Genomic DNA, 22,300 nt, shown 5'->3' on the forward strand with positions numbered 1-22,300 from the left:
GGCTGCTGGTGCCCAGCCGCTCTCAATCCGGTACCTGATAAAACCTCCAGGGGTCCGTTTTGTGTTCTCCTTTCGCGTGAATTGAGAAATTAAGGTTCAGACAAGGAAGTCATTTGCCCGAGGTCACGTAACCGGAGAGGACACAGCGAGCCCTCGTGTCAAAGCCACGGTGTTGTATTTCGTTTTACGAAGAGAGGAGTGCAGTGGTAGGTGATGATAACAATCATCTAGTTGACGCGTAGTTTAAAAGGGTTTGTTCTGATACGTTCAACAGGGCACGTATTTTAGCTGTCGAGGAAAAACTCAGAAGTGCGGAGAAAGCAGCACCTGCCGCGGGTGCAGGACAGCGTGAAGCCAGGGCAGGTGTGAGCGCGCTCGGCCCGCTCCAGGGCCTGGCGCGTGGCACCGGGCCACGCGGTGACCATCCGATCCCTCTTTCTCAGGTGCTGCTGAGCCAGGTGCACCGGCTGAGAGCCCTGGATCTGCTGGGACGGTTCCTGGACCTGGGACCCTGGGCGGTGAGCCTGGTACGTGCGGGGCCGGCAAGACTCCCGGGTGTGGGGGGAGGACAAGCCTCACTGCCTGCGAGTGACCTGTCACCGGAGGGGGAGGCCCTCGAGGAACGCGCGCCGTGCGGCCTCCGTCCCCACAGCATTCCGGGCTTCACGCTTGCTCTGCCCTCTCTTCCCGCCATGAGGCTTCACCTCTGCGGACGGAAAATGGGTCCCCCTTGCTCACCCCTGCCTGAGCCCAGAAGTGGGGTGCCCCTGCACCGGCCGAGTGTCGAGCGCACACCCGTGCACAGACTTTACCCTCTGGGGCTCAGCACAACCTGGAAACACTTTGCTGCTGACTCATTCTGCCAAAGAGTGGGACCAGCCACTTAAAGCGGAAAACACGGACAGAACTAGGGTCAGACAGAGACCCGTTTTCCAACAACTACATCACCAGGAAAGGAGGTATTGATGGGGAACCTCCGGTGGGCTGGGGGTCCGGGAGACCCCCCACCAGCTGCAGCGTAGGGACCTTTCCGGTTCTGTGTGCAAATGAACATTTGAAAGTTGAAGTTTGAGAAGTTAACATTCATGAAACAATTAGAAATTTTACACCAACCGAATACCTTGTTATTAAAGAGTAGTTGTTTATTTTTTTAGGTGTAATGGCATATGGTTCTTTTACAAAGGACACCTTAGTTTTTAGAGGTGAAGACTGTGTTTACCCAGGAAAATGTGTGGCGCGCACCATGTCTGCAGATGCGCTGGGAGGACACAGCGAGCGCGCGGGAGGGCAGCCTGTCGTTTTAGCTCTGTTTGTGCACATTTGAGTTTTCATTCTGTGACGTCCGCAGAGAATCGGTAGTCCAAGGTTGAAAGAGGAAAAGTCTAAGAATCAGGAGGAACCGATCACCCACCGTTGGACGGTTCACACTCGGGGCTCCTGGGCCACAGACGACGTAGAGCGTGTCGATCACCGGGGAGGGTCTCGCGTGACTCTCGAGCTGCGTGGCCTGTGCACATCAGTGTTGCTCAGTCATCAGGGACGAGCTCACAGTGTGTCGCTGATGCCCTCCAGGAAGACAGGGAGACAAGTACTAATGACGTTTTAGGGAGATTTTTATTATACGGTGAATTTTTTAAAAATGAATTTTGGCCCTTTAAAGGGTGAAGCTTAGGCCGGCTGGCGATCTTGATCATGCGCAGGCGCCAGACAGACGAGGCCCTGCAGCAGGTGTGGGCCGGACCCACCTGCCCGAACCACACGCAGGACGCTTGTCTCTTAAACACAACCTTTAACAAGAAATGGACACGGCCCGCCAGCGGCCTCCAGCCTGGGTCACACCCCTCCGCCCACCTGGGAGGGGGACACCCTTGCCGTCTCTCGGGAATGCCAACAAACTAGAGATAAGGACAGAGCACCTGCACTGAGGTGACCGGCATAACCGGGCTCAGCTCAGTTGTCCTCAGTTGCCCTCCCTGTGACCGCCCCGCCCGAGAGCAGAGGGACCCCCGGGGTGATGCCGCCCCGACAGGGCAGCACGGAGGCCACAGCGGCCCCCGCCTCAGCCAGCAAACTGTCCCGCCTCGAGGCTCAAGTCCTGCTCTGAAGGGCGATGTCAAGGGCAGACGTGAAGGGGGGAGCCAACAGGGCAGGAGCGTTGTGGTTTGAAACGTGAGAATCACAGTTAAGGGCCCCCTGCCTTGCCACTGAGCGCAAACGAGGCCGTGCGAGGGTGAGACCAGGCCCGGACGGGAAGCCAGGTGTTCCTCATGAGATGAACCGTGGCCTCTGCAGCAGGCGGGGCTGGAAGCACAGCGTGGCGTCTCGGGGAGCGGAGATGCGGAGATCCAGAGGAGGCCCCTGCGCTCCCACGCCCCGCCCCCCGGGCTGACAGCTCCCGCCGGCCACCACCAGTGCGGCTCGGCCCCCCGCGAGCGGGCACGCTCACGCTGTTTCCTCCCCCCCAGGCCTTGTCCGTGGGCATCTTCCCGTACGTGCTGAAACTGCTCCAGAGCTCAGCCAGAGAGCTGCGGCCCCTTCTGGTGTTCATCTGGGCCAAGATCCTTGCCGTGGACAGCGTGAGTAGTCCGCGTCCTCCCCGCTGGTGCCGGGCGGTCCCTGCGTGTTAGCCGGCCTGGCCCGGGCAGCGGCCGTGGAGAGCAGGCGGCTCACGGAGCTGCTGTGGGCGGCTGGTTTGCCCACCTTGACGCTATGTCCTCTCTCCCCCTGAGACCACCCCGTGTTTCTTACCCTACCTTCACCCCAGCGTCTGCCTTCAGTGCCCTTGCCGTCCTCCACCTCTTCTCCAGGCACTGCTGGCCCCATCCTTCCAGAATAAGGGAAGTGCATCCCCCTGGAGCCCAGTCCTGGTCACCTAAGCTGCACGCTGCCGCCTCCCCCTCCCCTCCAGGCCTCCAGCAGGAAATGACCCCGACCACCTCCTTCTTGAAACTCAGCCCTGCCTCCCTGGACGCCCACCAAGCCCTCTGTCTCCAGCCTCTGCTTTTCCCACCCGTGCCCTGACCCTGGGGACAGTCTCCTGCAGCTCTGCTCTCCAGTAGCCTTTCCCTTCCCTGTCCTCGTGCCTGCGGGGCTGCAGTCATGCCCGTAGTCCACCAAGGGCTGGGCACGACCAGGCTAAAGGCTATAGGGGACGCAAAAGGCGGTGGTCTCTGTCTTGGACAGGCTCACGTCCCGTGGGTCAGAGCCCTCTGCTGCAGGGGAAGCCAGCACGCCATGGGAGACTGTGCCGGGAGGGTGGGGGATCTGAGAACTCAGCGCGAGGGGCACTGATGGGTGTAGACGGGGGACAGCTTGTGCGGGGCACAGGGAGGGCAGATGGCCCCCCCGGCTGGGGTGCTGGAGGCGTGTGCGAGGAGCCCTCGAAGTGGACAGTGTCCCACTTCCTTTAGCCCATCGAGAGGGACCAGTAAAGATCAGGCACGAAGACACAGCAAGATCCAAACTGTGGCTTTTAAATGTCTGGCCTCGGTCTAGAGACTGGGTCAGCTGAGGAGGGGGCCGCTGGGGAGGAGGGGCGGACGTGATGAGTGATTGTTCGGGAGACCCCGGCTGAGGCGGACCTGTGCCCGAGGGGTGGAGGTGGGAACCTCTTATGGCCCGTGACCCTGCCACCGAGCCCACACAGCCACCCCAACGGGGAGTGGAGAACAAAGAGCTACAAAAGGAGAGTGAAGGGGGCTCCCAGGGCTGGAGGTCTGACTCAGAACACAGAGGGGGCTCCAGAGTGAGGGTGGGTTCTGGGTGGGGAACAGACACCCCCAGAAGAGGCCATCACACGGGGCAGTCAGCTTCCGAAGAACTGTGGACACAGATGGGGAGAAAGTGCCAATGGCCAGAGGGTCAGTTGCTTGAAGGGTTCAGTGGGCAGGGAGGGGACCGGGATCCTACCCAGTCACCCTCCCCGGGCCGGTCCCCTCCCCAGCCACACGCAGTGGGTGGCTGGGTCTGGGCACGGCCAGGCAGCCCTCCTCGTGCTCCCACCTCGGTCCTGCGTGCTGCTCTCTGCTCACTGCACCCTCTGCTGTCCCGAGAACGAGTCCCTGCCGCTGCAGGCTGCCGCGGGACCGGGTTCTCACGCACCGGGGCGCTGCAGCCGCCCGCACACCCCTGAGGCAGCCAGAGCTCTGCCGTGAGGCCCAAAGCTGGGGTGACGGCTGCAGGGGATGCGCGTGTCACAGGTGTTCCCAGCGAACGTGTCACGGCACAGGCGTCTCCAGGCGGCGACGGCCCCCAGTCGCACCGCGCAGTTATCACGGAGGCTGTGCACTGATCTCGAGTGGCAGCCTTGTTGACTCCTGTAGTTCCGGCCGTGGACGGTAGGTTCTCTCGGCCTCTCGGCACAGGTGGTCGTGCTGTCTGCAAGCAAGGCCAGTGAGGTGGCTCTGTCCCCGTCTGTTGGGGGCGTTTCTGGTCCAGGGGTACCGACCAGGACCCACGCATGCAGTTGGTCAGACGCCGTGATCCGCTCCCCGTGGACGGGCTTGGTCTCTGTGGTCTTCTTGGTGATGTGAACACCCTCCCTCCCCACCGGGGCCTCCCAGCCTAACCTTGACCCCCGTTCCGCGCTGACCCTTCTTGGGCCCAGCGCCCCGCACACGCTGTGTCCACAGAACGTTCTGTCGCTCGTCAGCTTCACAATGATGTTCGGGACATCGTACATTCTGACAAACTATTTACTTTTCTGTCCACTGAACTGACCAGATAAGTAACGGTCTCAAAGATGGACCAAAACACTAGATTTCAGAGCTAAAAAACCAAGTGTGAGTCCTGTTGCCCTCGTTTACCCGAGCGAGCTCCCACTTCCCGTTGCCTGGCCCTCTGTACGCTTGTCGCCGCCGAGCTCCCAGCAGCGGGGACGGAGGTGAGCGCCGTGACGACCCGGAAAGCCGCCCTGGAAATTTTAGAGTAAAAGGAATAAAAGCCTGAGTCTCACATCTGCCCGGCTGGTGTCGGGTCCCGGAAACCTTTTCTCGCTGGTCCAGAAGCTGGTTGCCCCAGCTGGGGGAGGCTGCCCCTCTGTCATTTGGTACTGCCCTTCGCATTTTCACCGACGCACCGAGCCGTGCGAACAGAAGGTCCCTTCCAGGGAGTCACTCGGAAGCTCCCTCTCCTTCAGCGCCTCGGTCTTCCGGACGCTTAGAAGTGTATCACTACCGGTACTCGGTTCTTGGGTGCACCGAGGGCCCACTCGGACCGAAGCCCATGGAAGGAGGGGACGGAAGAGGGTGCCCCCAGGCCACCTCCCTGCCCCGGGGCTGCCACGTTCTTGTCCTTCCAGGATCTTTAGGACCTTTTAGGACCCAGGACTAGACCGTGTTTTCTTCTAGTCCTGGGGGTCTGTTCTGGCTTCACTGTGAGCCCTGCTGAGCTGCCCCTCGCCGCCATGCTCCCGTGGGATCGGCAGCGGTCACCCGACTTGGGTGTTACGAATCCGGAGGAAACCAGCTCCCAGGCCCGCCTGTATCCAGGGCCTGCTCGTCCAGCGCTCAGAGGCGAGCTCTCAGCCGCGGGCACAATGGCCGCCGCGGCCTTGTTCTGCAGCTGTGCGGGCGCCTCAGGGCCGTGTGCTTCCCGTGGGCTTGGCACTGAAGGGTTTACACGTTCAGTAACGCTTGAGCAGCTGTCCCCGTGGCCAGCGGGAAATGCCCTCACCCGCGGTGTTCTTGCCAGTGCCTGCAGGTGCCAGGGACCTCTCCATGAGCTCTCTTCTCAGCCAGCTCGCCGCACCTGCTTATTTGAAGGCGACCGTCCCCCTAAGAGACATGTTGACAGGCTTGTAGCTGAGGCCATTTACCTAATCCCTTTCACGGCTACCCGGGTGGTTTTCCAGAGACTAAAGTCCCGTGTGCTTCCGGGGACGGGTCCCCTCCCTCCTTCACATCCGGCTGGAAGTCACACTCGGTCACTGCTGACCTCGATGGGCGCTCGTGCTGCGTGCAGAGCCCCCTGGGTCGCTGGTGCGGCCACCACAGGGCTCAGAGTACACGGTGTTTCCACGCAGGGACGCCCACACTTTGGATGAAAGCCCACACGGAGCACACTGAGGTCTGCAGTGCCCGATTCTGTCCCCGCACCGGGCCCCGCCTTGCCCTCGGGACACTTCCCTGGGGCTTGAGGATGGGGCTGGCCAGTCAGGCAGGGCCCCAGCTGAGGGCGAATCCAGGGCCCCCTCTTAAGCCACGGGCATGTGTAGAGTTCACTGTGCCACCTTGAAGGTCTCGGGGAGAGGCAAGAATCTGTCTGGCCTCCTGTGGGGACAGCGGTGGGACAGAAGGCATGACTTGGGATGAGGAGAGCCCTTCCTATTGTTCCCCGAGGAATCGGGTCCCAGAAGGGTCTCTTCCCAGGTCACCCGTGTGCCACGTTACCCTGCACCCCCCACTGCCCAGCAGAACGGCCAGACACGTGACACAGCGGGAAGGCGTGACCTGCATCAAGGAGGAAAAGCCCCGAACCCACTGTGCGTCCTCACAGCGGTCAGGGTTAGCCGACAAGGATACGGAAATGGCTGCTCGAGGTCTCCACGGAAGACGTTCCACTGAGACACGGAAGGCACCAAGGGCCCTGCTGAACCTTCTGGAGAGGGAAGCCACAGCATGACCCAGAAGACATGACGGTCGGCATCGGCCCCTAAACATCGCGGCAGGATGTTCGCCATCGCATCTGCCCCCGGCACAGCGAGGCCGGACCTTGTGCGAAGCGAAGGGGCGTCCCTGAGCCGTGGGACGCTGCAGGTGACAGCATACGTGTGTCCAGAACCACTGCAGGGCAGCAGACGTGTTCGACGACCGTGGCCAGGAAACGTCCACAGCTTCCAGTTTGATGAAAACAACAAACCACAGACCCAGGAAGCCCGCGAACCCCACACGCAGGAACGTGAAGTAAACCACCCTGAGTCCTAACCTGATTGCTGAGACAGGATACGTCTAAGGACTCGGAAGCAGCCGGTAGAGGAGAACAGAGGAGCGAGGAGAAGGAAGACGGCGGGTCCCTGGCCAGGAGCGACGCCAGGAGGGAACGGTGGGGGGGTGCCCCGACGTCCCCGAAGAGAAGCCGCCATCTGGCCTGCTGTGGCCGCTGAGTATCCCTGAAAGTGGAGTCGGAGTAAGGACGTCATAAGGCGCGTGACACTGAAGGGCCGTAGCACGGGTCACCGCCACGTACTGCGGGGTCGTCAACGTGTGTGGTCGCAGCAGTGAAACGGAGGGGGGCTGGTCAGCTTCTGAGACTTCACGCGCAGTCTGCCCCCCCGGAGGACGGAGGGAGGCGGAGGGAGGCGGAGGGTCCGCACAGCCGCCGGAGTCCGACGCGCTGAGACCGCACCGCGCTCTGCAGCCACGGGCCAACAGTGAGCAGTGGCAGCGGGAGAACCTGCAGCCGCTTGGAGACCAGCCAGCTCTCTTTTAAAGAAATCATTTTAAATGATTAAATTATAAAATAAAATTTTAATAAGTAATGTAACTATAAAATATATAGAATATTTAATATTGAAATAAGTGTTGTATGAATAAATCATGTAAGTAGCACGAATATTTATGGCATATAATATGCGTAGTTATAAATATTTATCAAATACACAAGGGGGACGACATCAGACTAAAAGCTTCTGCACCGCGAAAGAAAGTTCACTAAAGAAAAAGGCAACCCGTGAAATGGGAGAAAATACTTTCAAACCGTCTCTCCACCCAGGGTTAATATCCAGAATGTGTGAGCAACTCATAGGGCTGAGCTGCCGAAACCCAAACAGCCCAGCTGAGAAATGGGCAGGAGCCCTGAAGAGAGATTTTCCAAAGAAGACATCCATGCAGACGGCCAGCGGGCACATGAGAAGATGCCCAGCGCCACTCATCACCAGGGAAATGCGGGGACCTGCGGGGACCCCACCTCCCACCAGTCCGATTGGTGCCGTCAGAAAGGCAAGAGCGGTCAACGTGGAGAGAAGGGGACAAGACAAGCACTGCTGTTGGGAGCGTGACCTGGTGCAGCCACCGTGGGAGACGGTGTGGCGGTGCCGCAGAAGACTAAGAGTGGAGCTGCTGATGGGCCCGGCACTCCTGCTGCTGTCCTGCCTCGAAGAGGGACCTGTGCCCCGTGTTCACGGCAGCGTCATTCCCGGGGGCCAAGCATGGAAACCGCCCGAGTGTCCGTTGGCAGGGGACGCAGGAAGGAAACACACACACTGGCGTATTGCTCAGCCCAAAAGACGAAGAACCTCCTGCCATCTGTGGCCCGACGGTCAAGCCTGGAGGCCACTGAGCCACATGACGTAAGCCAGACGGAGAAAGAAAGATACGGGCTGACGTCACTCATCTGCGGAATCCAAAACAGTCGGACTGACCGAACCAGAGAGCAAGACGGCAGCTCCTGGGGCTGCAGGTGGCGGAAACGGGGAGACACGGACCAAAAAGGTCAGACGTGCAGGTGTCCATCCGTCCGTCCGGGGAGCACCGCGGGGCCAGTGCTTTGCTGTGCACACATCTCCAGGGCTCTTCCACGCCCAGAACCAAGCCCGGTAGTAATGGCGTGAGCTGACGGATGTGTTAATGGATTTGATTGTGGGGACCATCGCATGGCATGTGTGTGTATCACATTGTTACGCTGAATACATAAAAGCTGTGCCTTACAGTTGCGTATCAGTTATAAGTCAGTGCTAGAAAAAATAGGTTCTTATGATATAGCACACAATTTATGCTGATATACTTGGTTACAGTTTACTATATAAGCCCATGGGAAAACTCAGTGAAATAAAATTTGTTAAATAGTTTCCAGAAGGGCCTGAAGGGAAATTAAAAACACCTTGAACTGGAGAACTGAGAACAGCACATCGGGATTTGTGGGGCGCGGCGGAGCCGTGGGGGAGCCTTACAGCTCTGCCTGCGTCCATTGGCCGAGAGGGAAGGTTTTCAGTCTTGGCCTTAGATTCAACCTTGAGCTGTTGGTAAAGGAAAAGCAGATTAAACTCGAAGGAAGTAGGAGAAAAGAAGTAAAAATCACAGTGGAGATTAGTGCACAAGAAAGCAGAAAGGCAGAGAAAATCTGTTCCACCAAAAGCTGGTTCTTCGAGCAGGTCAATGAAATGAGTTAACACGGTGCATTTCCTCTGACGACGCACCCCTTCGTGCGGTTGCTGTGTCGGAGAGCCGCGCTGCTTTCAGCGTTTGAGGTCCCTCCATCCGGTTCCCCGAGTGGCAGCGCAGAAAGAGGAGACCCCACTTCCCAAATCAGGGATGAGAGCTGGCATCCCAGAAGGTTCCAGAGAGCTTCAGGGAACAGTACGCGAATATTACGAACGACTCAACGCCAGGACGCTCAAGAGCTCGACAGAGACAGACGCTCCTTGAGTGGCAGGAGACTCTTAGCTAGGAAGTGAGTCCGGGTAGCCCCACATCTGCTAAAGAGACAGTCTGTAGTTTAAAACTTCCTGGTGCAGGCGACTTCAGTGGTGGGTTCTAGAGGTCACCGAGGAGAAGCACCGTCCCGTGTCGTCGTGTGAGACCGACAGTGAGTGCCCTAATGCCCCGTCCCCACAGCGTCTCTCGGGAGGACCGATTGGGCTTCCAAACAGCGCTCTGGGAAATCAGGTTCAGCCACATCTAGAAAGGCGGATAAACCACGACCTGGGGGATTTGTTTGAGGAACGTAAGGCGGTGGAATGACGGGGAAATCCCTGTCACGTACCATATTAGCAGCAGGAACAACAGAAGCCACGTTCTCATTCTCGGAGATGGCACAAAGGAAGCATTCGACCAAACCTAAATTGTGTGTCAGGGTTTTAAAAACCCTGTCCACAAACCAGTCACAGAAGGAACTTGCTCGGTGTGACAACCAGCATCTCCCAAGATGTCACGGGCCCTGGTGCCCGTCTAAGCACTGCGCTCGGGAGCAGGACAGGGCCTGCCCTTGTCTCCTGCCTCTGGCACCCACCAGAAGCTGTGCACAGCTCAGGGGGAGGGAAGGCGTCCATTTCGGGAAAAAAAAAGGCATAACTGTCTTTTTTTTTTTTTAAAGATTTTATATATTTATTTGACAGAGATCACAAGTAGGCAGAGAGGCAGGCAGAGAGAGGGGGGAAGCAGGCATCCCACCAAGCAGAGAGCCCAATGTGAGGCTCGATCCCAGGACCCTGAGATCACAACCCGAGCCGAAGGCAGAGGCTTTAACCCACTGAGCCACCCAGGTGCCCCATAACTTTCTTTAAAAAAAAAAGAATAAGAAACTGAAGGACTAGGAGCGTCCGACCTCAAGCCTTCCGTGTGTCTGTCACAGTCAGGACTGGAAGCAGCAGCAAAGTGGACAAACTGTGGGACCCGTGAGGAGTGGGGGGCAGACCCACACAGACACGGTCCGCTGGTGTTAAACATGCACAGCATTCTGCTCGACGGAGGACGGAGCGTCTTTCCAGCCCATGGGGCTGGGACAGCCGGACATCGTGTGCACAAAGTGAACAGCAGTCAACACCTGGTACCACGCGAAACAACCCAGAACGGGAACATATTGGCAAATCATTTATCTGATAAAAACTCATAGTGAGATGATAGAACTCTCACAACTCAGTGTGGAAAGAAACGCGCAGGGGCACCTGGGTGGCCCAGTGGGTTAAGCCTCTGCCTTCGGCTCAGGTCATGATCTCAGGGTCCTGGGATCGAGCCCCGCATAGGGTTCTCTGCTCAGCGGGGAGCCTGCTTCCTCCTCTCTCTCTGCCTGCCGCTCTGCCTGCTTGTGATCTCTGTCAAGTAAATAAATAAAATCTTTAAAAAAAAAAAAAAAAAAAGAAAGAAATCACGCAGACCTGAAGATGGGCAAAGGGTCTGAAGAGATAAGATACTCTGGTAAGGGAGCGGTTTGCTGGCCAAGAAGCCCTGGGAAAGACGCTGTGCGTCGCCCTGCCCACGGTGGGCAAAGCCAGCTCGGCGCCAGCATAGGCCACTGAGATGTCCCAAACGAGAAGACCGCACCGTGTGTGAGGAACACGGGTCTCACACCCGCCCTGGGAAGCGGCTCTGGTTTCTCGAAAGCGTGTGTTCGCTCAAAATTGCCCACAGTGTTTACGGTGCTTTGCCCGTAATAGCCGAGTGCTGAAAACAGCCCAGGGACCGTCAGCTCGTGCATGAAAGCCCGCAGTGACCTGTCCCCACAGCGAACTAGCACTCCGCAGAAGGAAGAGCCCACCAGCCCCGAGATGCTGAGCGGAAGAAGCCAGGAGCCGCGGTGTGTTCTGTACGACTCTGTTTACATGGAACTCTAGGAAGTGCAAACTGTAGTCACAGAAAGCGGGTTAGCAGCAGCGGGGGGTGGGGCTCCCCGAAGGGCACAAGGCAGCTGGAGGGTAGAGGCCCCTCGTGTCGATTGTAGACACAGCTTCCCGGGTGTGTCTGTTCGTCCAGTTACACCGCCTGTGCTTGTAAATGCACCCAGTTGTCATGGGTCACTTCGACCCCGGGAAAGCTGTTAAGAACCTCGAGTTGTGCAGCAGTGTGTGGACAGCTGTACTGCCCTGTCCCTTCTAGATCTTCCATCCAAGAAAGACAACAGAATGTGGGGAGATTGTTCTAGATGAAGACTCACGATGCTTGACCATCCATGATGGATCCCGGACCCCCGACCGAAAGCTGTAAAGGACTTTGTTGGGGCAGCTGGGAGAAGTCTGAGTGTGGACTGAGGCTTGGGTGCCGGCACGGTACCGAAGCTGGGTTTCTTGAGAGCAATCTTGGTTCTGTGGTTATGCTAGAGAACGGCCTTTTTCTTAGAAAGTTTCCCCGCAAAGCGTCATGCCATCTGCGGCTTTCAGAAAGTGCAGACGAGCACCAGGGAGGGGAGAGGGAGAAAGCAAACGCTGCAGAATATTCATTTAAATTGTCCTTCGGGTCGTGGGGCGGGGTCACGCATCAGGAGCGGGATGGCAGGATGAGGCGGCGTGTAGAACGTGGCCGCCCTGCGGGAGGGCGCTGCTGGCTTCGGTCAGACCCTCAGATGCCTCCTTATCATTTGTCTTTCTGCTCATTAACCTGGGGGTGCGGAGATGGTCGTGAAGGATTCCTGTGAGCTCGGCAGCAGTTCAGTGGGTTCCTCCCCAGACACCGTTAGTGTGCAATTCGAGTTACAGGTCATTCGCTGGTACTTACGCAGCTGCCAGGGGGCCGAGGGCACAATGTCCGTGAACTTGAACAGCCTCCTGTGCCGTGTTCACGATGTCAGCCCGCATTTGGGGGTGCGAGGGCTTCAGCGTGCCTGATGTGCCGCTGTTGCGGGGCGAGGAGAGGACACACGCCGAGTGACAGCGCATCAGAGGGGACCGGGATCTTCTTTCTGCCCCCGCACCAGCGCTGGGTCCCCCTGCAGGTCCCCGAACGCGTGCTCATTTCTCTGCACAGTAACCCTGTCGCCGCCCCTCGGCCCCGACGCCACCAGCCTCTCTTCCCGCACCTGCACCCCTGCACCCCTTTCCCACCGCCCCCCCGGGTTCACACAGAAAACTCCGTGGACAAAATGAGCGTGTGTGGCTCTGTCTTCAGTCCCGGGATGACTCGCGTCCCCGGGATCTGAGTGTAACCAGGACGGCCAGAGAGTTTGCAGTCCCGAGCCTGCTGTCTTGATGGCCCGGTGCCTGCAAGGGGCTGGTTGGCCCACTCGGGACTGGGGCTGTCCCTCCTGTGCCGGCCGCTTGTCTGTCTCTCTCTCCGAGTGCCTTGTTCCCACAGGTTCTGTCTTAAGAAACTGCTTTTAGAACAGGTTATGTTTACAGAAAACCCAAGATAGTATGTGAGTTTCCACAGAGCCCACCCCACTGTCCCCTGTTGTTAGTGTCTAAAGGAATCCATGTTGACACACGTCATTGGCCAAAGTCCACGCTTTGTCCTGCTTTCCTGGTTCTCCTCCCTGCCCGGTCATCACATCTCTCCGGGCGACTCTGGGCTGAGCCATCTCTCACATCCCTGCTTTCGGGGGCTGGCAGTTCTGGGGCCGGTCCTCCATCAGCATGTGTCTGATGTTGGGTTTAGGGAAAAAGACCACGGAGCTGAAGGGCCCCTCATCACCTCCTGGCAAGGAGGAGGCAAGCACGATGTCCCTCCTGCTCTCGACGTCGCATCGCCTGGCTGGGGAGCGTTTGCTGGTGTGTCCATGTGTTACCGGCATGGAGGTCACTGGGGTTCACTGGGATTTGTGATACCGGATCTGCCTTGTGTCCCAGGTCAACCACAATTCCTTTACTCATTTTCACTAATTTTTTTTACATCTGAGTATCGTCCTTTTAATTGCTCTCTCTTACTGCTAGTTTAGCTTGTTTGGTAAGGTTTGCTGTTGGAGTGATGTGTGCCCACAGGGACTGTGTCCTCCGCACCTGCCCTGCGGCCTAGGTCCATGGGAGAGCCCCAGCCCCACGTCCGGCTGCCTGCGGGTGCTGGGTGGATGTCCCTTACGCTTCCCGCCTGCGCTGCTCCGATGGTCATTCCCGAACCGGAGGTCATGAAGTGCAGGAAACAGACTGAGTCTTGGCCTCAGGGAGTGCCAGTGTGCGCGTCTCAGAGAAGCTGTAGTCGGCAAGGAGGTGCTGCTTTTATCGTCCTCCCTTGCCGTCGTCCTGGTTAATGAGGCTGCGTTTCAGAGGCCCTCAGGGTGGGCTTTAGTCTGGGGGAGATGCGGTCCACCCTCGAGGGGCCCCGGGACAACTGTGGACGCAGACAGCTGAGCCCCCACCCCCGCATCACCAGAGCTGGGGCCGTCCCTTCCAGCACGGGTTCAGGCCCTGGAGGCCCCTGCCCGGGACGAGGCCACCGAGGGTGTCCGTCCGTCTCTGGCAGGAGGGACACAGTTGTTTCCAGATGGCTCTGGACTTCCCGGAGTGAAGCGAGAAGCAGGAGGAGGCAAGAGGCTGACATTGCCGTGTGTTGGCCGCCAGGTCCCCTGCGGGCGGACAGGGCCAGGTGTGGGTGGCGGGGGTGACGGATCATCCTTCTGCAGCCGGAACAGACTCTGACTCAGGCTGCAGGGGACTTGCTGCTGAGAGGAGCTGAAGCGTCAGCCCGACACTGAGGGCAATGGAGAGAGGCCGTTTTTCTGTGATGACTCAGGGGCCTGTGATTCATTGTCAGGCCGAGCTGGACCGCCGGCTCTGCAGAGCTGGTCAGAGCGGGGATGGGGACGGCAGCGCCGGTCAGCCCAAGAGCTCAGCCCGCAGGACTCCAGTCTTGTGTGTTTTAGGAGAGGGGCGGCCGCGGTTTTGATCATGGAGCCTGAAGTCAAGGCTCGGTTACTGCACGGTCCAGGAAGCACCAGCTTGGACACCTTGGCTGCCAAGGACTGTGAGGCTGCACATGGCTGTGACCTGCGCCCCGGGGTCAGGGTGGAAGCCCACAGGGCGCAGCGGGGAGAGGCTGGGCCCCGGCATCCTGACTCTGCCGCTCAGTCCCTCCTCCTTTCACGGGCCGCTGGACGGAATCGTCCACACCGGGAGCGGTTACTGGGTGCGATTAGCATCCGTGATCAGGAGTCCTAATGCTTCTCTGTACACGCATCAGCTCTTTCATTCGCCAGCAGACGCTCAGTGGGCCTCTGGCAGGAACCTGGCTGTGCCCCACTGGGGCACCATGAAGACTAGCGATACAGGGTCCTTGGCCTCAAAGAGCTGAGCGTGGAGCAGAGCAGGGCAAGCATAGAGAGCCGACTCGAAGGCGGTGGTTCGGGAAGTGGTTCTCAGCAGGAGCAGAAAGGAGAGCCCGAGAGTGGCCGGGCCAGCCTGAGAGGCTGTTCCCCACGGTGCTCCGATGGCTCTGGTGTGCACAGGGCCGGCAGCCGAGACGCACATGCGCGGTGGTGACTGATGGTGAAAACAGACCACGTCCCAGCGCCCCGGGGGACGGGGAGGAGGGGAAGAGGATGGGTTCCTTTGTCCAGAAGCATTTCTCCATGCCACTGCCTGCCCTGCTGCTGGGTAGTTGGCCCCACACTGGACCCCTGTGGCATGGCTGCGCGTGAGCCTCAGGGACAGTCTTTAGTGTCCGGCTGGAACACTAGCGGAGCCGCGTCCAGAAGGAGCTCAGGCCGGGTAAGATGAGTCCAGGAATCCCTGATGAGGTCCAGAAACACGGGGGCCAGTCCAGGAGAAGGGCCAGCTCCAGGGCTAGACCAGAATCTGCCCAGAGCAGAGCAGAGCTCCCCTGGGCCAGGTGGACGGAGACACAGGAGCTCACGGTGATCTGATAGGCTGAGCAGGGGCAAACGTGGGGGCAGGGCAAGTGAAACGAAAGGTTTACAGTGAGAAAATGTCATCGAAGAATGCAGCCGGGCTCACCAGTGAGACAGATTTGCCTGTGTGGGATGTCAGCGAGTGTTAGTGAGTGCTGAGTTCACCAAAGGCTCTGGTGAGGGCACCCACAGTCGGGGGTGCAGAGAGCGAAATCCCCACCTTCTGTGACGGAGTCGTGAGTGTCTAACGTCGCTAAATAAGGACACAGTCATTATTTCAAAATCTAGAAGAAATCCTTTATTTTTTTATAAGGGTTTTATTTATTTATTTGACAGAGAGAGAAGGAACCCAAGCAGGGGGAGTGGCAGAGGGAGAGGCAGACTCCCCGCTGAGCAGGGAGCCTGATGTGGGACTCGATCCCAGGACCCTGGGGTCATGACCTGAGCCGAAGGCAGCCTCTTCACCGACTGAGCCAGGCAGGCACCCCTAAAGTAAATTCTTTAAAAACTGTCAGGAAGAGTTGCGTTGGCTGTGGTTGGGGGCTGGACTCGGGGAGGGCGGACTGGGCCGTCTAGCACTGCTCTGCTCCCTACCTGCGCTCGTCTGGTAAAAATGGAAGCTAATCTGTGTATAAAGAACATCCAGGAGGGGCGCCTGGGGGGCTCAGTCATTAAGCCTCTGCCTTCGGCTTAGGTCATGATCCCAGGGTCCTGGGATCAAGCCCCCCATCTGGTTCCCTGCTCGGCAGGGGGTCTGCTTCTCCCTCTCCCGCTCCCCCTGCTTGTGTTCCGTCTCTTTCTCTGTCAAATAAATAAATAAAAACCTTTAAAGAAAAATAAACATCCAGGAGTAGAGAAGCCACGAGGCACACAGTGGGGAGACAGTCCCAGCCTTTCACACCCAGACCCAGATGAGCTGAACCTCTGCCTCCCGGTGAGAGCATCTGAGCCGCGTCGCTCCGCCAGCGTGGGTGTTTCCACAGCTGTCGTGGAGAGAAGCAGGTGACAAGCCAGAGGCCCACGAGTCCCCTGTCCCCCCGCAGAATGGAGAGGGTGAACCTTAAAAGTTTCTGGAGACGGTGAAGCAATGAGGTGACCCACGATTTGGACCAGCCCCAGCGTGGGGTTGCAGCTCCGCCGCCAGCAGGCCTCCGGCAAATCCCTCCTTGTCGGGACCTCCGCCTCCTTGTATGAAAACGGGGGTTCCAGCAACTGCCTGTCAAGGTGGCGCCTGCGGTAGCCCCGTCTCCGTTGCCACAGAGCACGTCGTACGGCCCAGGCGCCACTCTTGCTGCGTTTGTTACGAATAAGCCAGGCCCACGAGTGAGGCAGACCACGTGTGCAGAGCCCCGCGTGCGGATTATGAACTGACCTTGTGTGCGCCATCTGACCGCGTATTAGGCCATGAGAGAATCCTTAAGACTTTCCAAAAAGTAGAAACAGTACAGACAGCGTGCATAGTGGGACGAGAGGTGAACAACGGTGTCAGGAAACAAAATGGGCCTCCAGCTAGATGTTTTTTTTAGCAGTCACCTTCAGTCTTCCGTCAGAGGAAAAAATGCAAAGCAAAGTTACAGTTTCTGAAAGTACAGATAATAAAAATAATACACATCAGACGCACAGAAAGCAGTTACAGCCACGTTGGTGGCCTTAAGTCCCCGTGTCACCCCAACAGAGAAGCAGGGAAGAGGAAGCCACTGGCTAGGACAACAGCAAAACAAAGGAGCTGCAGGCAGGCAGAGCAAAGCTGTTCGGAAAGATCCAAGAAGGACTTCTCTGAGTTGGCAAACAAAACACAAAAATTCAACAGTAAATAAAAAGCTCTTTCTTGGGGGGGAACAGCTCACCTGATGAGGGTGGGCGCGATCACGAATGGACGCGGAGGGAGAGCTACGGGAAGGAGAGCGTGCTGGCTCGCGGGATCGTTTGCACATCTCTGAAAGCGCGGTGTTCACTTCAGTATAGCACCTGTATTTCCAGGAAAAGAACTTATCAGTGGACCCCAGAAGAAGCAGAAGGCTCAAACTCACCAGTTTCCCCAGAACGAACAGGGAGGGGCGTTCAGAAAAACCCGCTGTGCCCAGTCACTCCCGAGGGCGGGAGCTCCAGCAGCGTCCAGCACCTCCAGAGCGGAGAAGGAAGGCCGACGTCGCTGTTCTGTTTGTGGAGCAAGGGGGGCGTTGACGCGCGAACCTCGAATTCACAACTGCGCGAATGCACTCAATGCCACCGGGCCTCATGCCTCACGTGTCCATGAAACGGTCACGTTTGTTTTATATAATCACCACGCACGGAACGGAACAAGATCGCACCGAAGAAGAAACCACATGATATTCATACTCGCGTTTGGAAATAACCCAGCAGAACGTGGAAGGACAGCACTGTGCTGCCAGACGGGCTCCTCCCGGGGTACAGGGTTGGTCCTTGGTCCGCCCCGAGAAGCCGAGCCATTACAGTATCAATATTGATCAGTAGAGGAAGGCCGACCTCACTCTTCTCAGGAAGGAAGAAAACCCACGCTAGGAGCATGTCGTAAGCTGCTGCTTGCCACGTAAGCCCAGAAGCCAGCATCGTACTTATCGGGGAGACGCGGAGAGCGACAGGAGCAGAAGGAGAAGCCACGGTCACTCTCCGCTAACACAGTCAGAGGCTGAAATAAAAGCACAAAGCCTAGGAAAGTAGAAGCAAACCACTACGGCTGTCACGCAATACGCCTGGAAGTCGCGGTGGAGCCAGTGAGGGGCATTAGGAGGAAGGGGGACTCAAGTTGGTACAGAAATCACAAGAACAACCAGCGAAGATGCGCGCACCCCGTTTACGAAAGAACCCTAAGTCTGGGCATAAACCTGACCCGAGACATGAAAGCTCTCGGAGAGGGAAGCGGTAAAGCATATTCCTGAAGAATGCAGACGTCCCCGAACAAAGAAAAACATACGCCGTTTGTTTACAGAAGCCTTTGTCATCGGCAGTATGTCAGCGTTCCCTAAATTAACCTAAGCTTGAATACAATCCCAGTAAAACTACCAGTGGGCTTTGTCCCTCCGTCTTCTCGGGAACCAGGCAGACATGCTCTGTACTTCCTGTGGAGAAGTAAATAGCGATCGGCAGGGAGACTGAACAGAGGGAAGGATGGCAAGGAATTAACCCTGCCGGATCCCGGAAGTCAGGGCAAAGCCTCAGTGATGAGGAGCGTCGTGGGGCTGGGTCACGCGCAGACAGGCTGACAAACGGGGAACAGAGACAGACCTGGGAGTCCAAGGGCGTTGTGCAGGGTCGAGCCAGCAGCTCAGATCTGCTCAGTAAGGATGGCGGGCTCCTGAATTTCCAGTGTTGGGGTAGCTAGCTGTCTAACTGTGCTTCCCAAACACCAGAATTGACATTAATTTTTATTTTTTTCAAAGATTGCATTTATTTGACAGAGCACACAAGCGGGGGAGCAACAGAGGGAGCGGGAGAAGCAGGTTCCCTGGGAGCCTGAGGTGGAGCTCGATCCCAGGACCTGAGATCAGGACCTGAGCCAAAGGCAGATGCCTAACCGACTGAGCCACCCAGGCGCCCCAGAATTGACTTTAAAAAGATAATTTAAATATTAAGAATGAAACTGTGAAAATTCTAAAAGAAAACCCAGGTAAATTCTATTTAACCCTAGAGTGATGAAACCCTTTTTAACCATAACTTAAAAGTCTACATCTCTTTGAAAATTAATAGATTTGGTTGCAGAGCAATAAAACATTTGCATGGGGTGGGGGGACATGAGCAAAGTCTTGAAACAAAGAATTGGGGGCATTTACACCTCCACTCCCAGGTGGCAGACCAGCCGTCATCTCACGTAAAGAGCTCCAAGAAATCAGAAACGACACCGCCGGTCCGGCAGAGCAGAGGTCAGAAGATGGGCCTGAACTAGCAAGTGCCAGAAAGAGAAATACGGATGACGCTCGTTTACACACAGGGGAGATGCTCGGTGCCCTCTGTGATGGGGGACGTGCACAGTCGGGCGGCCCTGAGTCTGGGTTTTCACTTCTCAGATGGACGAACGCTCAGGTGTCTCACGGCCGGCTGTGCTGCTAGGACACAAGGTGTCAGGGCTGCGGATGGACTTGTCCTGTGATGGGGCCGCGTTGCTTACAGAAGTTACGGCTTTGCCCGCTGGGTCTCAGCAAGCCAGGCTGTCCTCTTGACGGACGGCTGCACGTCCGCGGTGAAGAGAGGACGCTGTCCGTGTGAAGCCTGCTTTACACGAGGGAGTGTCCTCTCATCTGAGAAAAGGAGGGCTCAGCCTCTGTTCGTATTTATGTTCGCGTGAGGAAAGGTCGGGAGAATCAGTGAGAAACTGAGAGCACTCGCGGTGGCGGTGGAGGGAGACTTTCCTCGCATGCTGTGCACATTTCCATTTTGTATCCAGACGCCAGTCTTCCACGTTCGGCGTCATCGTCCGACTCTGCAGCCCCTGCAGGGACAGAGGAGGGAAGCTGCCTTCTCCAGCCATGCCTTTCTGTAACATTTTGACTTTTTGAACTTTTAAATATATTTACAGAGTTAGAACTTATGAAAAAGTAGACTGAAGGCATAAAAGCATCCATACGCGCCAGTGATTTTCCCATTGATCCTGGTTATTTACAACATTCATGGTGTGTTTTCATTCCAGAGTTTACTTTGGCACGAGAGCGCCCGATGCGAGAATCTTTTTTAAGTTCATTTATTGTTCTAAGGCATCTCTGCACCCAACGTGGGGTTTGAACTCACGACCCCAAGATCAAGAGTCCCGGGCTTTGACTGCACCGGCTAGTCACCCTGTATATTTAAGTGTCTTCCACACCTGGCCTTGGGAAGCCCGTCACACCAGGGTCCGAGGCGTATGGAGGGGCGTGAACGTGCTGTGCAATTTGTGAGGGGCTGTGAGCTCGTGACCAGTGAGCAGAAATCCTGCCCCGGTCCCATTTTCCCAGGCACCGCTGGTCATAGGACCTCGCACCATTTCTAAAACTGTGTGTGTGCGCATCCCGACACCGTCCTGCCGTCTCCACGGGCACCAGTCGTGCTGGGAGTGGCCACCCCACGGCCCACTCTGGGTCTTCCTTCTCTGTCATCGAGATCTGAACTCTGGGACCCACGCGGACCGAAAGCAGGGCTCTCCCACTGCGTTAGTTTCTGCAAGTTCACGGCAGGTCACGAGCAGCCGTGCCCACCGGTGCTCAGGACCGTCCCGCCGACATCCCGGCTGCCCCCGTAACAGACCTTCATCTGCAGGGAAGAGCAGGAAGCGTGCCCTGCCAGGCCACCCCCTTGCCTCACCCCTGCCAGGCCACCCCCTTGCCCGCCTCGGGGACTCAGCCTCGCGGACGCTGCCCCTCCTGCTCTCTGTCCATCACCCCGTCTTCAGCCGGCATCACAGGGAACCGAGTGCTCCCTCGTCTGCTCGCTCTGCTTCTCTTCTCACCTCCCCGTCCCTTGTTTTAGAAGCGCGGCTCCCTGAAATCCGGGAGAGAGCAGAGCCGCAGTGAGAACTGAAAGCCGTCGGAGGTGGTTGTGTGTGCTGGGACAGGGCCTGTTCAGGAAAAACCACTTGGTGTTGATGGCCTTGCCTCCCCTCCAGCCGCTGGGTCTGGGGGACACACCAGCTTCAGGGGCTCCTTGGCTGCCACGGCCCCCGAGGCTCCGCGGGAGGCTTTCCACCCAGTCCGTGGGAAGTGTGTGTCTGTGCACGGCACTTCTGTGTCTTCGTAGTCAAAAGGCCTCGTGTCCCTCCTTCTGATGAGGCAGTTGGCCTCATCCCGTGTCCCTGCCTGCAGGGGATGGAGGGCGCAGGAGGGACAGCTGAGCTGGAGAAAGTCCGAGCAAGTTCTCAGCTGGTTGGTAGCGAGTCCAGCTGAGGCCTGGGAGGGCAGGAGGTCCGCCACGAGGTGGCTCTTGGGGGTCCCTCCTGGTGCGACCCCCTCATCAGCGCAGGCTCCACACCGAAGGCACTTGGACACACATGCCCTGGTTCAGAACAAGTGGGGCGTGAATTAGTGGCCCCGTGTTCCCCTCTGGTGAGGCTCACTGTAAACATGTCGGCCTTGATCCGACTTGTCCAACCTCTGGTTGAAAACCAAAGAGGAGCCTTTGCTCTGAGAATCGGCAGCCGCCACTGTTCCCAAGGGCTTCCGCACTGCCCTCTCCCGGTCCCCTCGGACGGCGAAGCTGCAGAGTGGGCAGCGTGTTGATGCCTCTTACATCGTCCGTCACCACCTTCGTTCAGGGCAGGGCGTCCCTGTGGGATCACTTGGAAACTCACTTAATCGGCTTCCTGGCGCTTCGGGAATCAGCCCACTGGCCTGAGCCCCTGGTGCCCATGCTTCCTGACCAGCCCCCGCCCCCACCCTGCTCAGCTCCCACTCGCACGGCCAGTGGGAGGCTGCCCTGCCTGTGTCCTGGTGCGAGGAGGAAACCCCGAATGATGAGAGCCCCCGAGAAGCAGGTGGTGTGGGGGAGCTGTCCTCTGTGGTGCAGGGCACCCTCCTCCCCGTCTGCGGCGTCAGGCTCCCCCGCCACGTGAGCGTGACTTCTGATCTGAAGGTCAGCGTGGCTCACACTCTGCTCCTGGGCGTGTGTACGCACGAGCTTCCTCCTGACAGCCCCACGTGGGACTCAGAGGCGCCTCAGACGCACTGGCCCCACGTAGAACCCTCCTTCTCTGAGGGCCTGCACCCGGCACCCCAGCTCTTTAGTGATCTTGCCAAGCAGTTGGGTCATGCACCCCTCCCGCCCAGATCCCGCGAGAACCGTCTCCATCTCCAGGGGTCATCCCCACGCCCTCTGCGCTGGCTGCACCTGCCGCCCCCTTTCAGTCTGGCTCACCGTCCACTGCAGTCCTGCAGACCCACAGCCATGACCCTCCCCAGTGCCAGCCCCTGCCGGCCACCTCGGGGCCTCCACACAGCATCCGAAGCCCTGTGCCCTCTGCCTCCACCTCCCACAGGACAGGCTCGCCCTCCCCTCCGTCCCGGCTCTGCAGAAGATCCCGCTGTCCTTCAGCACAGGTGCTGAGCCGCCATGTCCCCTGGCTCTCCTTGCCGTGCCATCACGCGCACACAGCTGTCTCCTCCAGGACTGTGAG

General features: G+C 58.0%; 1 protein-coding gene across 2 annotated transcripts in view; it reads left to right on the forward strand.

The window, feature by feature from the left end:
* RPTOR (regulatory associated protein of MTOR complex 1) overlaps positions 1 to 22,300 on the forward strand; it is a 307,922-nt gene that overhangs the window by 230,751 nt on the left and 54,871 nt on the right. For both annotated transcript variants that reach the window (XM_045984016.1, XM_045984017.1), the window contains exons 12-13: positions 444 to 527; positions 2,466 to 2,576. In XM_045984016.1, coding sequence (XP_045839972.1) covers positions 444 to 527; positions 2,466 to 2,576 — 195 coding nt within the window. The remainder of the gene's footprint in view (positions 1 to 443; positions 528 to 2,465; positions 2,577 to 22,300) is intronic.

The sequence above is a fragment of the Meles meles genome, chromosome 18 (genome assembly GCF_922984935.1).
Source record: "Meles meles chromosome 18, mMelMel3.1 paternal haplotype, whole genome shotgun sequence".
Lineage (NCBI taxonomy): Eukaryota > Metazoa > Chordata > Mammalia > Carnivora > Mustelidae > Meles > Meles meles.